Source organism: Geotrypetes seraphini, chromosome 2 (assembly GCF_902459505.1).
Source record: "Geotrypetes seraphini chromosome 2, aGeoSer1.1, whole genome shotgun sequence".
Taxonomy (NCBI): domain Eukaryota; kingdom Metazoa; phylum Chordata; class Amphibia; order Gymnophiona; family Dermophiidae; genus Geotrypetes; species Geotrypetes seraphini.
The window spans coordinates 505762130-505784019 of NC_047085.1; the positions used below are offsets into that span (position 1 = coordinate 505762130).

At 43.6% G+C, this 21890-nt stretch overlaps 1 protein-coding gene across 2 annotated transcripts in view; it reads right to left on the reverse strand.

The window, feature by feature from the left end:
* The window catches only part of LOC117354563 (oocyte zinc finger protein XlCOF6-like), a 42818-nt gene extending 36666 nt beyond the window's left edge, over positions 1 to 6152 (reverse strand). For both annotated transcript variants that reach the window (XM_033932310.1, XM_033932309.1), the window contains exon 1: positions 6098 to 6152. In XM_033932310.1, coding sequence (XP_033788201.1) covers positions 6098 to 6131 — 34 coding nt within the window. In that variant the 5' untranslated portion in view covers positions 6132 to 6152. The remainder of the gene's footprint in view (positions 1 to 6097) is intronic.
* Positions 6153 to 21890: the final 15738 nt, after the last annotated feature.

Sequence of the window (21890 nt, forward strand, 5' to 3'; positions counted from 1 at the left end):
TCTGTGCCATGTGGTCTGTGTTTTGTCTACTTGTTTTAGTTTGAGGGGTACCCCAGGATACATAATATTGGCCATTTCTAGAACTAGCTCTTTTCCCACTTTTTACTAGCCCAAATGCACAATGTTCTTTTTTTCCTATAATTTGCATATGCTAAATGTAGCTTAGTTAGGGGTTATATTTTTAAGAAAAGGTTTTATTCTATATCTATACAGTGTTTATTCTATGGTGCTCACTAGATATTAACCATTCAGTACACATTTCTGACATAATTTTTTTAATACATTCAGTACAGAATTATGGTCTCTCTGAATTGCCATAATAGTTATATGCAGCACACAAAAACATATATTTTTGGAATGTCTGATTAAGAACCTTAAGTACTTGAATATTGTCTCTCTTTTGCCATAACTATAACAAGTAAATGTATTAATATTGTCACATGTTGCCACATGCAGTACAGGCAACCTGGTCTCTCTCTTCATTCAGTACAGGCAACATGGTTTCTCTCCCGTTTTCTATCTCTTATTTGGATCACACTGAAGTACAGCTGCTGAATGATATTGGGACTCTTTTCAAATCCCTCCCTGTATGCACAGACATCATTTCATCTCAAGGGTGAACACTACTAGTTTCCAGTGACTGACAGATCCTGTGCAAACATCATATCATCCCAAGCTTGCATCTCACCAGTTTAAAGAGACTGTAATTCTTCTTCCTGCACCCTAACTGCAAAGACTTTTACACAATGTTTCCTGTTCATCGGATATAACCACCTTCCTAAGAACGCTTTGCTGTACAATTTCACCTATTTAATCTATTCTATGGACATTCCAGACTTTATTTCTTATGCTGTACGTCTTCTACCTCTTGGTATGGGCAATGAGACATTTCATAAGCTGCTGAACTTTATTGAACAACTTAAGAAAACCTCCAAAGAAGTGAATCATACTATCACTTTTGAAAATGAACAGATTGCACAAAATTTGCTCCGAGATGCACATGTCTCAAGTTTGGGAACTTTTCTTTGAGTATTCGCCCACTGCAAACCATGTATTTAATGTTTTAATTCACCCTATCTTAACTATTCTACAAATTTTGCTATGTATTGTTATGATTCTCCTTTGCTGTAGAGTGAAACACGTGTACATTTCTTTTCTCACAAGGTTCCTTCTAGCTTTTAAAGGCAGTTATACATGAATTTCCAGTATCTTCTCTGACACTTGCTAATTTGGTTTTAATTTGGCATGGCCTATTGCATTACCATTACCAAGGTCCCATACTTACATACTCTCTTATGACATCCTTGTATCTTTTTGCCTGGGCCTCCTGAGAAAGTTTCCTGCATCCCTTATGCACCGCTCATTCGCTCAACGACGGGTAAGATATAGATACGACCTACGCAACCTAAGACAGAGGTTTGAACTCATAATGGGAACTATTCATCTTCATAGCTTGGAGGACAGGGGACGTGCTGATATACTGTTAGAGATTGGCAAGGCATAAGCGAGGCAAGCTGGCTAAGGGTACCACAAGTTTGCTTTCATTTCAAAGAATATGGAAGATGTCAGCATAGCTGTTGCTGGCGTTCAGCATTTTCGGTTGGCATAGCTGGTGTCAGCCAAGGCCCATGTGAAATTGTATCAATCTGACTCTGGCATGGGGATGCAGATAGACCCTGAGGGCAGGAAGACGGTTTCAAGTAGTCCTGATTAAATCATGATTAGCTAAAATGTGTTAATGTATTAATCAGAAACTATTGTCCGAGGCATACTGGAAATTTAACTACAGCCTAGTATTCCTTTTTGGAAATTATAGGTATGCTTCACTGTTGCCGCATTAGATTTTGCTTTAGGTGATATTTACTGGCTCTGTGGAGACCTCCGGCTCCGTGTTAAACTACTCAGCCAGTAGATAGGCCAGTGCGCTTTAGCTATACATAGATGAGATAGGGGTCCCAGATGAATTCAAGGCCCGAGACCAGGTTAAGGCTAGGTTTGAGTCCCTTATTATTATCAATAAGAATGTTGATTGGATTAATTACATTTATTATAATCAGCAACGCTTTGTTGAGTGTCAAAAATACTTTATCCTGTTGCACCTTTATTCCTGACAATGCAGGTCCCACGGGTAAAGTTACTATGGCCATTAAAAAATTAGAAGACCTCTCTGCTGAACTTAAACGTAATTCTGGTTTATCTAATCCTTGGGATCTGTATTTTATTTGGATGCAGGGGTGGGTGAAAGACCTTCTTATTGTTATAATCTTTATTATTATCTGCACTCTTGTTGCTTATGTAATTTTAGACTGTTCCTGCGCTGTTTGACTCATATTACAGCCCCTAAAACCCCTCCTAAAGAGACATATCTAGAATATCTCTCCCTCCACGCTCATACTGTGCATTTATGATGTCATTTTCATGACGTAAGAGGGGATTGAAAGGACACATTTTAATGGATAAGTTTTCTGTCTCTGTCTATGAAAGGACACATTTGAAAAGGACACACATATATTATGTCCTTTGTTCCTGCCTGTGCTGGAGGTAATCAAATGCAGAATGTTCATGTTTACTTTCTTAATGGTTTGGGAAGAGGTCATTTAATCATGTTAACGAAGTTTCGTTTATGAGACAATAAAAGCTCAAACCCCCCCTGCCATGTACATATCCTGCTCACACACACCCTCCCCTCTCTTGTCCATCCCCCTTTTCCTGTGATGGTTACCACTGACCCATGTGAAGGATATATTAATGAATGCAGACTGATAATAAAACAGGCTATCCCTTTAGAACTCTGTCTGCGTATCTTTCTTTCTAAGGGGAATTGCCTCCAGACGTCTGAAATAGATGATAGAATGTTTGCAGGACGATTTCGGGACCAAGAAACAGATCTTGTTCATTTCAGTGTTCTTTTCACATCATTTGGTAACCCAAAGTACTTTGTACAGACATGCCGTTTCTCAGTGCCAAATAAATACAAATGTTAAGTATCCAAAACCTCCTCGAAATAATAATAAAAGGTGTGCAGTGAAAGTTTAAACTAAAAAAATCCTGCGCAATAAAATTCTGCACAGCGCAATAAATCAGGGATGAGCAGCAACACCAATTAGATCCAGTATGAAATCAAACAATAAAACATCAATTTATCTATACTAGTCGTTATTATAAACAGTTCTCGGGGCACTTGGGGCCTCTTTTGGTCCGAGTAGCTAATGGAATCTCTACTGGAGGTATGTTGCCATCTACGATGGGGGAGGCTGGGGTGGTTATATTACCCAAACCGGGCAGAGATCCTTTATTATGTGGGTCTTATCGGCCCATATCGTTGTTGAACTTAGATGCAAAAATTTTGGCTAAGGTATTGCCGTCCCTGATCCATCAAGACCAAGCGGGGTTTATACAACGGAGACAGGTGAGCGATAATATTAGGAGAACACTTAATTTACTTTGGGAGATGGGCACTGGTCGGGACAAGGCGGTTCTGATCTCGGTTGATGCCGAGAAGGCATTCGATAGGGTTCTCTGGGGGGTTTTATGGGAGGTCATGGATAGGATGGGACTAGGGGGCCCGTTTGGAGATTGGGTTCGGGCTCTGTATGCTGCTCCGCGGGCATGCTTGCGGATTAATCAATCTTATACTAATTTTTTCCCCATTTTTCGGGGAACTCGGCAGGGATGTCCCCTCTCTCCATTATTGTTTGCAGTGTACCTTGAACCCCTTGCTTTGGCCATTAGACATCACCCATCGCTAGTTGGGGTTGTCAGTGGAGGGGTGGATCATCGAATAGCGATGTTTGCGGATGATATTCTACTATATGTGGGACACCCTGAGCACTCTATACCCCATTTATTACAATTATTTGACACCTATGGACAGTTCTCTGGGTTTAAAATAAACTTGGCTAAGACGGAAATTATGAATATGACCTTGACGCAGGGGGAGGTGGATGGGTTAAAGGGTACTTTTCCCTTTAAATGGGCTAGCCATGGGATTAAATACTTGGGCATCTTTATTCCCTCGGATCTTGGGAGGATATATGAGAAAAATTATTTGCCTATTTATAGACGTATAAGGGCTGACTTACAGCGCTGGAATGGCCTTTGGCTTTCTTGGTGGGGTAGGATAGCGATCATTAAAATGAATGTACTTCCTAGATTGTTGTTCTTGTTTCAGACTTTGTCTATATCGGTTCCTTTAGGGGAACTGAGGAGATTAAGCAGAGAAACTCGCACTTTTATTTGGCATCGTAAATCCCCACGACTTTCCCAATCCCTGTTGTGGGCACCTCGGGAAGAGGGAGGTAGAGGGTTACCTAATCTGGTGTGGTATTATCAATCGGCACAGCTGAAGTTAGTGTTGGATTGGGATCTGGGGGACCACAAAAGTGGGGTGCAGTTGGAACAGAGATATAGTGGTTTGGAACCCTTGAAATATAGGCTGTGGACTTCTGGCCCGCAGCGTTCATGGATACAGAGCATATCAAACCCCTTCGTACAACATTTGGCAAAGGTATGGAACCAGGCGCGTACTAACTTGGGAGGGGGGGCTTTGGTATCTTCCCTGGATAATATTAAAACTGAACCTCTATTCCCCGCAGGTCGTGATAATGGGGTTTTTCATCGATGGTCTCAAAAGGGGATTCAAGTATTTAGAGATTTACTTGGGACGACTGGGATTGTTTCTTTTAAAGTAATCCAACAGAAATACGACTTACCAGATGGAGATTGTTTCGCATATTTCCAAATTAGACATTTTATGCACGCTCAGGGTTGGGATTCTGGATTGCCGCTCGAGAGGGAAACGTTGGAAAATTTATGGTTATTACTTCAGAAAGTTCCTAAATCATTATCTGTGTTGTATCAATATAGAAGGGGATATTCACCTACTACTTACTCATTTCGTCTGCAATGGGAAAGGGACTTAGGCTCCCAGTTGACAGCTAAAGATTGGGAGGTAATATGTAGGGAGGTATATAAAGCTTCTTCCTGTGCTTTGGTTCAGGAAAACGCTTATAAGGTTCTCACGAGGTGGTATTATACCCCGGACCGCCTGCACAGAATGTTTCCTGGAGCATCTGATCAATGCTGGAGATGTGGCTCCCAATTGGGGTCCTTCTTACATATCTGGTGGGAATGTGGGGTTCTCACATCCTTTTGGAAAGCGGTGATTGGTACTTTATCTGAGCGTTTGGGTGAATGTGTGGTGCTTTCTCCTTTAAGCTGCCTTCTAGGATTGTATAATACCAGGGAGCATACCTGGCAAACTAAATTTACTCGTTGGGTGTTGGTGGCTGCTAAATGCCTCATTGCCAACCATTGGAAAAATACAAAGGCCCCCTCTCATACTACCTGGGTTAACCGCTTGTTATCTTTGGGGAGGATGGAGATAGCAGTGGCCAGGAGGCGCCATACCTATATTACTTACTCCCACACTTGGAGCAAGTTGGAAGATCTGCTGGACACACTCTGAGGGAACTACTAGTATTGGTTGCTCTGTTGTCTGCTACGTGAATGGGGAGGGGGGGGTTGTGGGGTCATGGGCTGGAGGGGGGGTAGGTAGGGATGGAGAAAACTAGATGAGGCTGAATGGTTTTGATTTTGATTTTGGGTTGCGGTTTTATTGCTTTTACTACTGTATTACCTGTATTTTACTTGTATCTGATATTACTTGTTTCTTGTGGTTTTGCTATTATTGTACAATATATTGAAAAATTTTTCAATAAAAATTTATATATAAAAACAAATAAACATCAATTTATCTGGAACAGATAAAAACCCTGATTCTACAGAGACCTGTTTTGTCTAAGTGAAGCCCTGCAATCACCTATAGCCACTGAACAGACGGGGCAGACTGAACACAGTTCTTTCTGCAAACCTCATTTTTCGTAATATATATTCTCACCCATCTCATGGTAGAAACCACACACTCAGCCATCAGCCCCTCAGCCTGACCCCAACCCGTGCACTCCTGTGAGGACATCAAGTGATCGCTGCAGTACTCACTCACTTTCTCACCACATCACATGAGAGAAACATAATCAAAATTGTCTTTATAATGATGGCCCACAACTGCTAATAAATATATCAGTTTATCCCTTACCCAGTGAGATCAGGGTCTGATAATTCTCCTTCATCACCTCCCTGTAGAGCTCTTTCTGCTCTTCATCTAAATACTCCCACTCCTCCTGGGAGAAAGAGACAGCGATGTCCTCAAATGTCACCTGCATCTGAAACAGAAAACAGAAACACACTCAGCATCACCTGCGGCACTTCCAGAATGGGGGAATTAAGTAACTTGCCCAGAGTCATAAGGAGCAGTGTGGGATTTGAACCCACAACCCTCAGGGTGCTGAGGCTGTAGCTCTAACCACTGCGCCACCCACTCCCCACATATTTCATAGGCATATAACACAATCCCAGAGTAGGGTTATATTTTGGGAGACCTCTCAGCAGAGTGAAATATTTCTGTGTGTGTATAACTTGCAGGACTAGAGCAAAAGAAAGCAGTCACACCCCAAATCTTCCTTTGTGAGACTCTGATCTCTCTCCTTCCCCTCAGGAGGGTCCCAAAGTGCCTTTCCTCAGCCCCAGCTCTGCTCAGGGTCCTGACTCTGCACTATCCCAGGTCAGAAAGCTGCAGCAGTGTTTGCAACAAGACCTACCTGGGCAGAGGGTCCTGCAGGCATTTTCCTCAGGATTAGAAATGAACGTGGGGCTCTCGCAGCGTTGGCAGAAGCGAATCAAAGGAAGAAAAAGGCTATTGTTGAGCCCAGACTGATGACATCACGAAGGGCAGAGGCTATTCAGAGACGCACAGCGTCTTCTCCTTAGCCCCACCCCCTTCTAATGCTGATTGGTCAGAAAATTGCTGGGGGGGGTATAAGAGTAGCGGCCAAGTTCCGCCTACTAGCACGGAGAGGGCGGGAGGAGTTTCGGCTCCTTCCGGCACTCATTGGTCAGAATGTTGCTGGGCTGGAGAGTAGTAAAAGGCTCCGCCCACTAGCGCGGATAAAGTGGGAGGGGAGAAGGAGGAGTTTCGGCTCCTTCTAGCACTCATTGGTCAGAATGTTCCCGGGGCGGGGAGAGGAGGAGTTGAAGCTTCCTCCCAGGATCCCACGCGGGGAAGGCTAGAAATACCTGGAGAGTAGCTGAATGGTAGCAGAGCGGCCCCTGCCAGTCTGCCATCAGCTGCCCTTCTCCCCAGCACCACCTCTCCCAGGGTTCAGCTTGTGTCTGGTATGAACAAGCTCCGCCCCTTCAAGGAGGAGACTCTGCAGTTGCATTCGGGGGCCTTCTGTAAAGCTCCGCCCACCCCTTTGTGACGCCATCGGGCAGACCAGCCCACTGTCTCCTCCTTCCGTTCGCAAATCCCCGGATGCAGATTTCCTCTGCTCAGCTTTATGGTCTGAAGTTCTGCACTTGCCCTGTGCAATGGGGTCAGCTGGGAACCCTTTGGTTCTATATACCGGTGTTCGTGGTGCAAAGACTAATTGATTTGCAGTGGACCCTCCTACATTTTATTCCTTTTAATATTGGGTGGGATCTATTATTTATTTATTTTAAAAAAAATTTATATATGTAATTTTATTGTAAACCGTTTTTACAATATAAAATTACATACATAAAATATTGAAACGTGTCAGAACAGATAAAACCAAAAGCAGAAAGATTCACGGCCTCTTTTACAAAGGCGCGCTAGTGGCTGCGCTGCGCTAAGGGCCCTGAAGCCTACAGAGATTTAAAGGGTCCGGGGCTGTTGCCGCGCGGCTTTGTAAAAGAGGCCGTCGATCTTTGCAATAGGTCAAATGCTCAAAGAAATGCATCAACGGATAATTGCGTTTTCAGGTCGATGTTCAGCAGCTCTGCCAAGTTGCTGCACCCTACGCCTGGAACAAACTGCCGGAGTCAGTACTGGGGCTCCATCCCTGGCGCTTTTCAAATCCAGAGTAAAAGCCCCACCCCTGCGAGAATGCATTTAGCTCATAGCCCTCCTCACCCTAAGCCCTTGCTTGTCCTGCTTGTTAATTTAGATTGTAAGCTCTACGGAGCAAGGACCGTCTCATAAGAACATAAGAATAGCCTTACTGGGTCAGGTCAATGGTCCATCAAGGCCAGTAGCCCGTTCTCACGGTGGCCAATTCAGGTCACCAGTACCTGGACAAAACCCAAGGTGTAGCAATATTCCATGCTACTGATCCAGTGCAAGCAGTGGCTTCCCCCGTGTCTTCCTCAATAACAATTTATAAGGTTCACAAGAACTTGATTATAAAGGCCTTTAGGAATTTAATAGTGTTTAGATTTTAAAGTTATCACTATTTAATTTGTCAAGTTTAGTTGACTTATACAGATTGTTTGATTTGATTTTTTCTTAGTGTCCCTCTCTGACGAAGAGACGAAATCCGGATCGGGGGGACGGGAATAAATTCAGAAGAAAAAACATTCAGCATTTTACTGAAGCACTTGCACTTTAATTTTAACAAGTCACCAATGAGAGTTAACAATACCAATCGCCCCCAAATACAGATAAGTATAATAAGTTGGACGGACCTAGAAGTTAGGTTTCAGTATTTAGGGAGGGCAGGGGACTTGTGAAGGCGATGATGGTCCCCTTGTAAACCTCATTGTAGTGACATCACTATTATATGGGTTTCTTGGTCTGAGCACTTCACAAACAAATAATTTGTTTTGCACAAATATAAATGATTAAGCTTTTAATTGGATCATAGCTGTGATTATATTAATATATATTCCTCAATAACAAACCATGGACTTTTCCTCCAGGAACTTGTCCAAACCTTTCTTAAAACCAGCTACGCTATCCGCTCTTACCACATCCTCTGTTGTACAGCGCTGCTTATGCCTATCAGCACTACAGAAATGTTAAATAGTAGAAGTAGAAAGGTGTCACGAGCATCTCCATATACTGTAGAATCCTGTACTTTAGACAGCATAATTTCAATTCAGTCCTTTTTTTATAATTAGCCAATGTAGTTCCATCAGTAATGGTGTAATGTGGTCAAATCATGATTTATAAAATGAGTCTTGCTGCAGCTTTTTTTTCCTTTAATTTCACTGAGATTCCTGAGTATAGGATGTTGCAAGTCTAGTCTTGATAAAATCATTGATTGGACCAGTATCCTGTAGCTTTGATGAAAGAAATATGGTCTAAACTAAACTAAGCCTTAGGTTTATATACCGCATCTTCTCCACTGAAATGGAGCTCGACACGGTTTACAGAGTTTAATTCTTCTTAATTGTAACAAAGAAAATGCAACAGTATTGTAATAATCTAATATGCATCAAAAGAAGAGCAGGACTTGAGGTGATTGTCTCTGATGATCTTAAGGTGACGGTGAAAGCCAGGAGGATGCTAGAGTGCACAAGGAATGGCCAGTAACTCCTGTTTGATGGACTGCAATCCCCCCCAGTGCAGTGGAGTGTCTTGTTACACCATGAATCTCTGTCCTAGGTCTGCTAGGAACACTTGTGTCTCCAGCCCAATAATTAAGAACAAAACTTGCCCATAAGACAAGCCCGGTATTGTTTCCAATAGTGGCCAACACAGGTCCCAAGTCCCTAGCTAGATCCCAAGTAGCAAAACAGATTCTATGCTGCTTATCCTAGGAATAAGCAGTGGAATTCCCCAAGCCATCTCAGTAATGATCTAAGGCCTTTGCGTAGGAAATGATCCAAAGCTTTTTTAAACCCTGCTAAGCTAACTGATTTCTATCCTTCTGGATCTAAAGCTGTGCCAGGCTCCTATTTTGCGGTTCTGTACATTCAGCTTTCTACCTGCCTGCATTTTGGGAGTCCTTTCACAAATTATACGAGGACACACAACATATAATATGTTCTTATAATGATTCAAAATGTGATTTTCTTTTTGCAGGTAAGAGAAGTTTCAAAATGTTGTGTGATCGTGGAACCACGGTACCCCCCCTTTTCAAACCCAGCATGCACCCAAAAAGAGGGCGAAAAAGCCTCAGATTAATGTAACATTATAGAACCAAAAGGTACAAATCAAAACTGCTTTTCACTGGCAAAAAAAAACAGAACAGCTCAGGTTTAGAAAAGGGCAAAGTCACCCAGAGGTACGTTCAAGGAGTATATATCCATTTCTGTTCAAAGTTAGCCATGAATAGATTGGCTATGGAGGGTGCGAATGCAGCCCCCAAAGCCACTCCTCCTCGATCACACAACATTTTCAGTCCTTTCACAAACAGCCATGTGATTCCTGAACCTGGTCATGTAATGCTGCTTTCCTCCTTGACAAGCTTATTTTTCTGCAAAAGCGTAGCCAGAACTCAATTTATGGGTGAGCCTGGGGAAAGAATGGGTAGGCAAGACACATTTCTTCCTGGCCCACTCCTTGCCCCCCCCCCCCAGAAGCAATGAAAATTAAATACCTTGCCTGGCAGGGATCTCCAAGCCCTGGCAGCTGAGGAGTGCTCTCTGGAACCTCCCCCCAACACATCTGAACCATGTTGGCAGTGCATTTCCAGCCACTGATGCCGACACTCCTGGACATGCTCGGATCAAGCAGCAAATTCCTCCCTGAACGTGTAAGGGACGTGGGTGCTGACGCCAGTGACTGGAAATGCGTTGCTGACGGCCCTGGAGTTGTGACAGCTAAGGGGGGCTGCAGAGGCCCCTTCAGCTGGGGAACCTCACCAGTTACACTGACGCTTTGGGGAGGGATCCTGCCCACCAAGGCCACTTTTTCTCTGGCATTAAATTGTGGTTTGCCCTCCAGTTCAGCCTGTCAGCTGATCCTCCCCTGCCCTTATCTCCTCTCATTAATAGGGGATCCAAAGTAGTGTTTATCCTAATAACAAAGAAAATGCAACAATAGAGTTGTAATCTGATGTGTACAAATGAAGAGCGGGACTTGGGCGGGAGGGGAGGGAGGGGGGTGGAGGTGGAGGTGGTGATTGTGTCTGATGATCTCAAGGTAGCAAAACATGAAATAGAATGCTTTACCAGGATAATTGGGGGAGTGTGTATGGTGCAGTGGTTAGAGCTACAGCCTTGGCCCCCTGAGGTTGTGGGTTAGAATCCCGCACTGCTCCTTGTGACCCTGGGCAAGTCACTTAATCCCCATTGCCCCCAGGTATGTTAGATAGAGTGGGAGCCCGCCGGGGCAGGTAGGGAATAATGCTTGAGTCCCTGAATAATTTGTAATCCGCATAGAATTGTAGGATATGCTAAATATAAAGGCTATGTAATGATAAGATGCCTTTTAAGAAGCAACTAAAAATATATTTGTTTGTGAAAGCCTTTTAATAGGTAGTGATGTTTCAGATTTTGATAATCTGTTTTATTGAAGTCGAAGTCTTATTAGCCATAAATTAGACAACTTTGGAGGAATGAGTAGATAATGTTGTACTGATTATGTGTGTATACATGATTATGTATGTTTACTTTGTAAATCGCTTAGGTCTTGGGCAGTGTAGAAATTTTAATATAAATAAATAAGTAGATGTCTCCGATTTCCGGCAGAAGCATTGAGCTGTAGTGTAGACAGCTAGTTGCTACGGCTACGATACACCCGACCACGGATCTGCAACTTCTCAGTGATTTTTACCCCGTTTTTGCTTCCTACATCGAAGCGGCGCCTTCACTATCTGCCGGTAGCACCTTGGATCTTTTTGTGCGTGGCGGGATGGCGTCTAAACTCGCCCGCAAGAATCGCGATCAGGGCAAGCCAACAGAGTCCAAGATGGTGGACCACGTTTCGCCAGCATCTCCCAGCCCCTTGTGGGTGGCCGAGGTAACGGGAGCATTGGGGGATAAGATTTGCCGCTGCTGGGTTAGACCAGTGGTCCATTGTGCCCAGCCGTCCGCTCATGCGGAAGCCCTTAGCTCAAAGACCAGTGTTCTATTTGAGTATAGCCCCACCTGTATACGTTCTGGTTCAGCAGGAACTTATCTAACCCTTTCTTGAATCCCTGTAGGGTGCATTCCCCTATAACAGCCCCTGGAAGTGCGTTTCAGATTTCTACCACTTTCTGGGTGAAGAAGAACTTCCTCATGTTTGTACGGAATCTATCCCCTTTTAACTTTAGAGTATGCCCTCTTGTTCTCTCCACCTTGGAGAGGATGAACAATCTCTCTTTCTCTACTATGTCAATTGTCTTCAATATCTTTTTTGAATGTTTCAATCATGTCCTCTCTCAGTCTTCTCTTTTCAAGGGAAAAGAGGCCCAGTTTCTCTAGCCTCTCATTGTACGGCAACTCCTCCAGTCCTTTAACCATTTTTGTCGCTCTTTTCTGGACCCTCTCGAGTAGTACGAGGTCCTTTTTCATGTACGGCAACCAGTGTGGGGGCGCACCATGGCCCAGTACAACACCATGATAACCTTCTCCAATCCATTTGTGATCCCCTTTTTAATCATTCCTAGCATTCTGTTCGCCGCCGCTGCGTATTTTGCAGATGGTTTCATTGTCTTATCTAAAAGTACTCCCAAGTCTCTTTCCTGGGGGCTCACTCCGAGTACCGCACCGAACATCCTGTATTCATGCATATGATACTTTGGATCAATGCTTTGCCTCTTTAACATCTGAGGTCCGAGACGCCCAGCAGAGAATCAGCACTACCGAAGACTCAGAACAGCGCATCTCACTGGAACAGACAGCACACTCTGCAACTCTGGCAGTCCTGCAGGCTAAAGTAGACAACCTAGAAAACAGATCCCGTCGGAACAGTCTACGGTTTGTGGGCCTGCCAGAGTTAGCTAAAGAGTTGGAGCTGGAGGAGTTTTGCCTTTGCGTCTCTGAGCATATTTTTGAGGTCAAATTGTTTGTGTTTCATCACTTATAACCTGAATATTACAAGTATTGAGTATTTTTTGTTGTGTTTTCACTCGTCTGCTAAACTATAGGCACAAAATGGAGGTGCTGCGCGCCCTAAGACAAGGGAAGAAACTGACCCATGCCAATAAAACTGTCCTGTGTTTCCAGGATTATTCAGCAGAGGTTTCCCAGGCTTGGCGTTGCTTCTCTCCTCTGTGCACCAGACTTATCCAGCGGAATATTCCCTTTGTTCGGCAATACAAGGCCCGATTGAAGGTGGCCGAAGTTTGGCGAGTCTTGCATCCCCTGAAGCGGGATTATTACCACCTTTCCAGGGCTCATGCCATTCTATTGCAGATCGATCTTTTGATCTCTCGCTTTCTGCTTCTAGAAGTTAGAGATGTGGCTATGGGACCCATTGCAATTTCCGACCACGCTGGGTGCACCTTTCTTGGGGTTGGGGAGACCCAGGGGAGGGGATGAGGGTTTGGCGATTCCTGTGCTCCCTCTATAGGGATGTCCGTTTTCAGGACTATCTACTCTTCAAATGGAAGGACTATAAAACTTTTAATCAGGAGAATCGCAAGGATCCCATCCTTTTTTGGGAGGTGGCTAAAGCGGTCTTTCGAGGTGATATTTTGGCTTATGTGGCCCATCAACGACAAGCGTGCCACCGGGCAGTTTTGTTGTTGGAGCGTCGGATGACTCGATTGCAACAACAGTTTGGAAAGTCTGGGGAGCTTCGAATTAAAGGGCAATTACTGACAGCACAACAGGAGATAAATGAGCTTTTACATCAAGAGGCTCTTAAAGCCTCAGCTTATTATAAATTTCAGTTATATAAATTTGCCAATAAAAGTAGTCGCCTTTTGGCACGGATGGCCACTCGGAAGGAATGGATGGGTGTCGCCTTGTACGCGATCTTGGGAGGGGGGGGTGTTTGCATTATAGGCCTGCAGAGATTTGCGAGATTATGGAGCAATTTGGGGGTGGGGCTCTCTATGCAGCACCGGATGCCAAGGACTTAGATGGTGCTGTTGATTTAGACAGTCTGGATCTGCCAACACTGACTGCTACGGACCGCGATTCCTTGGAGAACCTATAGCAGCGGAGGAGGTAGAGAGTGGGGTATACGGAGTGGCTTCCTGGGGTAGGCTCCTGGCCGGATGGACTGTGAGCGGAGTTCTATAAATTGCTAATGGATGAGATAGCCCGCTTGCTAGCGGAGATTTTTAATTTGGGGGGGGTGAAAGGCTTCTTACCGTGCCATCTTAATATGGCCCAGATATCGGTGCTTTTGAAACTGGGCAAGGATCCATTGTTACTGGAATCCCATAGGCTGATCTCTTTGCTTAATTTTGAAGCTAAGCTTTTCGCAAAAGTTTTTGCCAACCGATTAGCGTGGGTCTTGCCCTCTTTGATATCAGAACAAGTGGGCTTTGTGAGGGCCCGTCCGGTCTCTAAGAATATTCACAGGATCTTGTTGGCTTTGGAAAAGGCACGAGCGGATGGTACCCTCTCTTTGTTAATCAGTTTTGATGCCGAAAAGGTTTTTGACCGAGTATTGTGGCGATATTTGTTTGCGGTGCTCAAGGCATATGGGGTGGGGCCATTTTTTTATAACATGATGCAAGCGCTTTATAGTGATCCGGCTGCCTGGGTAAGGGTCAATGAGACGTGTTTGGCACCCTTTTGTATTCGTCAGGGGACTAGGCAGGGGTACCCCTTGTCTCCGCTTTTATTTGTTCTTTCTTTGGATCCTTTGATTCAGGAGATTCAGGTCAATGCGGAGATAAGTGGATTGCCCTTGGGGGATAGGCACTTTAAACTCACGGCGTTTGCAGATAACCTTTTGGTCTTTCTCTTTGATCCGGAGCGGTCATTGCCGATCCTTCTGGAAAGTCTGCAGGAATATGGGGACTTTTCCGGGTTTACCTTGAACCTCCTCAAGTCTGAGGTGCAGGAGCTCTGGGGTGCAGATTTCCCGTTTAGATGGGCGGAGGGCACATGAGCATTCGGTTCACCATGGAGGTGTCCAGCTTTTATCCGCTTAATATTGATATGTTATTAGGTGACACACGTGCAAAATTGGAGCGTTGGAAGGGTTTACCCTGTCTTTGATGGGTAGAATTCATCTCTATCGTATGGACTTGTTTCCCAAGTGGCTTTATGTACTCCAGACGCTTCCAGTTTATTTGCTCAAGAAAGATATTTGAGCCCTAAATACCTTGTTATCTCGGTTCTTTTTTTTTTTTGGGGGGGGGGGACGGCGACCTAAGCTTCGGTGGGCTCTTAAGGGGGGCACTTGGGCTAGGGGAAGTAGGGGGATCCCGGATCTATGGCTCTATAATCAGGCCTGTCTCCTTCAATACATCCATGATTGGGTGATGGGCGCGGATCTTTATACAGATGTGACCTTTGAGAAAGACTATTTCTATCCCTACCATTTGCTATACCTATTGCATGCTCGGCTTAAGGATGTCTCTCAGCCCGCCCGGGGCAGTGTGTTACATCACCCTCTTTGGGCAGTGTGGAAACACATTCTTCTTTATTGGGGGCAGGACCCCCCATGTTAATGTGCTCCTGCCATTGGTGGGTAATGCTACCTTTCCTCCAGGGTTTACACCTTCTGTTTTTAGCCGATGGCGCAGTCGGGGTATATTCCAATTATGTCATGTTTTGCGTGAGGACGGTACCCTCTTATCTTAAGCAGAATTGATTGCCAGAGGAGTCCTGGTTTTGGGGGTCGCAATATGCTTACCAGCAACTTTGGCATTATGTGGGGTCCCTCCTGGTGGGTTCTCTTTCCTGGGATTTCGGAGTCCAGTTTGAGGAATTCTTGGAGACCTCTGAGGAGACCTAGGGGGGTGTCTGTCTCCTACTATCATAAGGGATTGCTTCCACTTTTACCGTTAGGAACTTTTTCAGGGGTCATTCAGCAATGGCAGCGGGAACTCACTTAGCAATTAACTTTATCTATCTTAATGCGGGCTATTAAAAGTATCCCAGGGCTGGTGAGGAGTGATGAACTTCAGGAATGTCACTACCGTACTATGTTACGGGCTTATGTCCCTCAGAGCCAAGCATATTATATGGGACATATAGACACACAACTCTGTATAAAATATCATGAAACTGTGAATTCCTATATCCATGGTTTGTGGGAGTGCTCTACTATTCAGAGGTTCTGGCATGCACTCGCTCATTTTCTGGGGACGACTTTGAACACTCAAGTTTCTCTCTCGGTGCCTGGTATGCTTTTTTTTGTAATTTTACCCTGTTTAATATGCACCCGGCTCGGGAACATTTATTTCTAAGCAAATGTTATGTAATAGGGAAAAAATGTATCATGAACCATTAGCTATCTGAACAACCTCCTTCCATTTGGTATTGGAGGAATAAGGTTCATTTGCTGATGCAATGGGAGGCGAGAGCAGTAGCAGAATCCCAGAAACGGCGTAGACCCTTTCTTCAAGTGTGGACTCCTTATTTGCAGGTCCTGAGTTCCGAGAAGCCGTAATCAAATTTTGAATTCACTGTGAGCCGCAGTTGCTGATGGTGGCTTGTTTTTTTTGGGTTGCCTATTGTTTAATGGGGATGGGGGTGGTGGTTGTGGGATTGTAGAATGGTTGTTGTTGTTTTTTTTTTTTTGGGGGGGGGGGGGGGTGCTTGGGGTTTTGTTGTGGAAACTTTTGTCCTGGTTAGTAGCTGTATTTTTTTCTTGTTGACAATAAAAAGATTTTCAAATAACTAAGTAGAAAGGGTGACAGTCGAAGCCAGGAGGATGTTTGGGTGCATAAGGAGAGGAATGGCCAGCAGGAAAAGGGAGGCAAGAATGCCGTTGCACAGGTCTCTGGTGAGGCCCTATTTGGAATACTGTGAGCAGTTCTGGAGATCCCACCTTCAAAACGATATAAATAGGATGGCATTGGTCCAGAGAGCTGCTACAAAACTGGTTAGTGGTCTTTGTCATAAAATGTATGAGGCAAACTTGACAGACATCAATAATTATGCTCTGCAAGAAAGGTGGAACTACAGCTTTCAGCTATTAAAAGACTTCAACTTATTCAGTCGACTTCTGTCAAACTGATTCACCCTGCGCACCACATCGATCCTGTCACTCCCTTATTCAGGCTTCAACACTGACTACCCGCTTTCCAAGCGGATTGATTCATTTGATTTTTTTTAACCCATGCAACCAAAGGATCTCAGAACGGGTTACAAATCGGGTACTCGAGCATTTTCCCTTCGGCGGGATAACAGTCTAATGTACCTGGGGCAGTGGAGGATTAAGTGACTTGCCCAGGGTCATAAGGAACAGCACATGGATTGAACCCACAACCTCAGGATGCTGAGGCTGTAGTTCTAGCCACTACGCCACACTCTCCTAGTTTACAAATCACGTTTCTCCTCTTCCCACCTTAACAGATTAATTAACCCTTATCTTCCCCTCCATCCTCTGACCTCATCCAAGATCTGCTATCACTTCCCCCTCTATCTGAGATATGTTGGGAGTGGTAGTGTCCAAGAAGGGAATTAAGATCTCCACAGGATATGAGATTGTCATTGATGAAAGAGAGAAATGTGATACATAGAAAAATGACAGCAGAAAAGGGCCATAGCCCATCAAGTCTGCTCACTCTAATGACCCACCCCCTCGACTTTACCCCACTAGAGATCCCACATGTGTATCCCATTTACATTTAAAATCTGACACGCTGGTTGCCTGAATCACCTGCAGTGGAAGTTCGTTCCAATGATCAACCACCCTTTCGGTGAAGAAATACTTCCTGGTGTTGCCATGAAATTTCCCTCCTCTGATTTTTAGCGGATGCCCTCTTGTGGCCGATGGTCCTTTAAGAAAGAAGATATCATCTTCCACCTCGATACGGCCTGTGATATATTTAAACGTCTCAATCATGTCTCCTCTCTCTCTATGTTCCTCGAGTGAGTACAGGGTTAGGAATTCTCTGTTTTCAATAGTAGGGGTGAAATTCTGGAACTCATTGACAGGTCAGTTACGGTTATGTAAACCTAGGGATACAGTAAAACCTTGGTTTATGAGCATAATTCGTTCTGAAAACATGCTTGTAATCCAAAAGACTCGTACTGTATATCAAAGCAAATTTCCCCATAGGAAATAATGGAAACTTGGACGATTTGTTCCACAACCCAAAACTTTAATACGAAATACTATATGTACTCGTATTGCAAGACCTCGCTCGTTTAGAACAGTCACTACACTCTTGCAGTGTCAGAGAGAGAAGAACCATCGGTTCAGTTGTGATGATATGACGCGTGTATACTGTATGCATTCGTATTGCAAGACTTTGCTTGTATATCAAGTTAAAATTTAATAAAATGTTTTACTTGTCTTGTAAAACACTTGCAAACCAAGTTACTTGTAATTCAAGGCTTTACTGTACTCTTAAGAAACTTTTGAAGACATATCTCCTCCTCTGTATCTGCGTGTCTCAGAATATATTTAAATTCTTTAACATGAGCACGCTGCAAATCTGACAGGAAGTTAAGCAAGCAGGGCAAGAGTCGGCTCACACAAGGCTCAGAGTGGGATGAGGCGACCTAAATCGATGGTCTCTCCCCCTTTTATTGAGAATCATAGCTCCATTAATTATTTAGCTAATGCTCTACAAGGTTATAATTTCATCATGCATTTACAGTGAGGATTATAGCAAGGTAACTCATTTACATATTTCATGTGCTTCTCAAAGTTACTATCTCACGTGACATCTGAATACATATAATGGTTATAATAAAGTGATTCTCAATGTGTACATTTCTGATATGTCTCAAATCTTATTATAGCAAATGTTATAATGCATGCTTCTTAAGCTCTCTTGATTAGCCTTAAGCTCAGGGTCTGCTTTGGCACGTAGCCTTAAGCTCAGGGTCTGCTTTGACACATATGCAAAGTCTGATTGTTGCCTATATAAGGGATGCTTAAACAAGATAAGAGATAAGATAAGGGTAAATCAGGTTAATATGTGGCAAGAGTCTTGTGACAAAGGGGGAGGGGGACTGCCTCAGCATTCTGTCTTAAGGTGCAAACCTTTTTCCTTGCTTTGTCAAGAGGGAAAGATAAAGGATTCATACTTCTACACAGGACCTAGATCCATACACAGGGCCTAGATCAGTGTGCTGACCTGGCCTGGTTCAGAACTGCCTGTGTGCTGACCTTGCCTGTGTTCTGATGCCCTGGATCAGAACTTATAATAATAATAATAATAATAACTTTATTCTTCTATACCGCCACAATCGTGCGACTTCTAGGCAGTTTACAACTGAAGAGAGCTGGACAATCAGCGAGTTACAATATGCAGATAATTAAATTACAGTATACAGAATCATGGAAAAGCAGCAATTACAATATACAGTTTGTTTAGAAATTCAGTGGGGTCCTTTTAGATAAAGTGGCGAAATACATAGAACATTTTGTTTAGAATATTTTTTTTTTTCAGAGGGGACATATTAGGAAAAAGAAAAGGAAATAGTGATAGGTGTAGTTGAAGTTTAGGTGATATATTTGTCGAATAAGGCAGTTTTTATGGTTTTTCTAAAGGCGACGTAGGTCAGTCTAGCTACATTTATGTAGTTGTCCAGTCAATGTTGTTGTTTGTTTGCTTGGTACATGAAAGTTCTATCCAGGAAGGTTTTGTATTTACAGCCGGTAATGATTGGATATGCGAATAGATTGCAATTTCTGGTTTGCCTCGTAGGACTGTATAGTACGAAGTGTGATAATAAGTATGTGAGGGCTAATCCCCATTTTAGTTTGAAGCATATGCAAGCGAACTTATCAGATTTCCATCCCTACATTTCCCCTTATTTTACTATTTTAAGGGTTTTACAGAGGTAGGGCAAATCTGCTCGGGATAATTTGCGATAGCGGCCAGAAAATAGACTTATGAAACCAAACAGATGAAACCAAAACAGGGCTGAATGTGCATTTCTTCTTGGTTTTGGTGCTGAAACCAAACCGAAAATTTGGTTGGCCTCTATTACATGGCCTCAGCCTGATAAGCTGTTTTTGAGTACATATGAGGCCAGAACCAAACCATCATGGATTCTGCTGCAAAGCACTATGGACCTGTCGCTACTGCCAAGCCCATGCTGCCAGAGCATGAAGAATGAATATGGACCTTGTTCTTTGTTTTATACTATTTACATGCTGTGGTCTTTCTCTGCATCAGGTTTGCTCTTATGTACAGTCATTCATGGTAGCACTGAATTCCTCATCTGCCTTCTATCTCTCCTCACTGAGAACATGATTCATCATGTGATAGTGAATATCTGACTGGCTCTACCAATGTCAGTGTGCTCTGATTTCTCCAATCAGAGAGACAGTTTAAAGTGCGTAGAGATTTGCATACTGGCTTCTTGACCAATTGATTTTTGCAGTTGGTCAAAGTTGGTTGAGTGATATTAACTGACGCAAAAATTCGTCACTCCATCTGAGTTAATACTCTTTCAGTTTGAGACTCTTTTTAATCTGCTTTGCATGCTGCAAATACAGAAGCAATCTCTCTTTCTTAAAAGAAGATTTATTGGTGGGTATAACATGGTACAATTTCTTTTGCTGCTCCTTCAGAGGACCTTAGGGGCCTCAAAGACGTGTAAAGGGATTATTTATTCTTTAAGTACTCTAGCCATTTTTTTCTGTGCACCTTGAAAATCAAAAATAGAGTTTTCTTATACAAACCTGCTCTATTCCTGAATAAATGGGTAGTCAATCCCATCTCGCAAGATCTCTTGTAGGAAGCTTAATTTTGATGGTTTTGCTCTGCTCCTCTTACCTCTAGACAAGAATTACCATACTGGGACAAACCAAAGGCCAATCAAGCCCAGTATCCTGATTCCAACAATGGCCAACTCAGGTCCCAAGTACCTGTCAGAAACCCAAAGACTAGCAACATTCCAGAGTTGAGATTATGATGTCATAAAGCCTCATTCCACCAGTGCCTAAGAGTCAACCTCGTCAATGATGTCACAATGGATTGATTATCCTATACTTGACTCGCATAAGAACATAAGAATTGCCGTACTGGGACAGACAAAGATCCATCAAGCCCAGTATCCTGTTTCCAACAGTGGCCTACCCAGGTCCCAAGTACCTAGCTAGATCCCAAGTAGTAAAACAGATTCTATGCTGCTTATTCTAGGAATAAGCAGTGGATTTCCCTGAGCCATCTCATTAATAGCCTATGGACTTCTCTTTTAGGAAATTATCCAAACCTTTTTTAAACCCCGCTAAGCTAACTGATTTCACCACATTTTCTGGCAACGAATTCCAGAGTTTAATTACACGTTGTGTGAAGAAATATTTTCTCCGATTTTGTTTTAAATCTACTATTTAGTAGCTTCATCGCATGACTCCTAGTCCTAGTATTTTTGGAAAGAGTAAACAAGTGATTCACATCTGCCCTTAAGAACTTACAAGGTCAGACCAATGGTCCATCAAGGCTAATACAGGTCCCCAGTATCTGGCCAAAACTCAAGGAGTAACAACATTCCATGCTACTGATCCAGGGCAAGCAGTGGCTTACCCCATGTCTTTCTCAATAACAGATTATGGACTTTTCCTCCAGGAACTTATCCAAACTTTTATTTAAATCAGCTACGCTATCCGCTCTTACCACAACCTCTGGCAATGCCTGTTCCACTCCACTCATTATTTTATAGATCCCCTGAGCCATCTCTCCTCCATGCTGAAGCGCCCTAGACGCTTTAGCTTTTTCTTGTAGGGATGTCAACGCATCTCTTTTATAATTTTTGTCGCCCTTCTCTGGACCTTTTCTAATTCCGTTATATCTTTTTTGAGATATGATGACCAGAACTGCACACAATATTTGAGGTGCGGCCATACCATAGAGCATATTGGGATGCAGTGGGAGGGGCCAACGGCCTTGATTGGCTCAAAATGGCGATTTTGAGCCAATCAGAGCAAGGTCCCTATATTGTTCCTCTCCCCCATGCAGCATCTCTCTCTTCCCTCTCCCCACGTAACATCTCTTTCTCTTGCCCCTCTCCTCCACATGCAGCATTCTCTCTCTCCCTCTCTTGCCCCTCCATGCTGCTTTTCC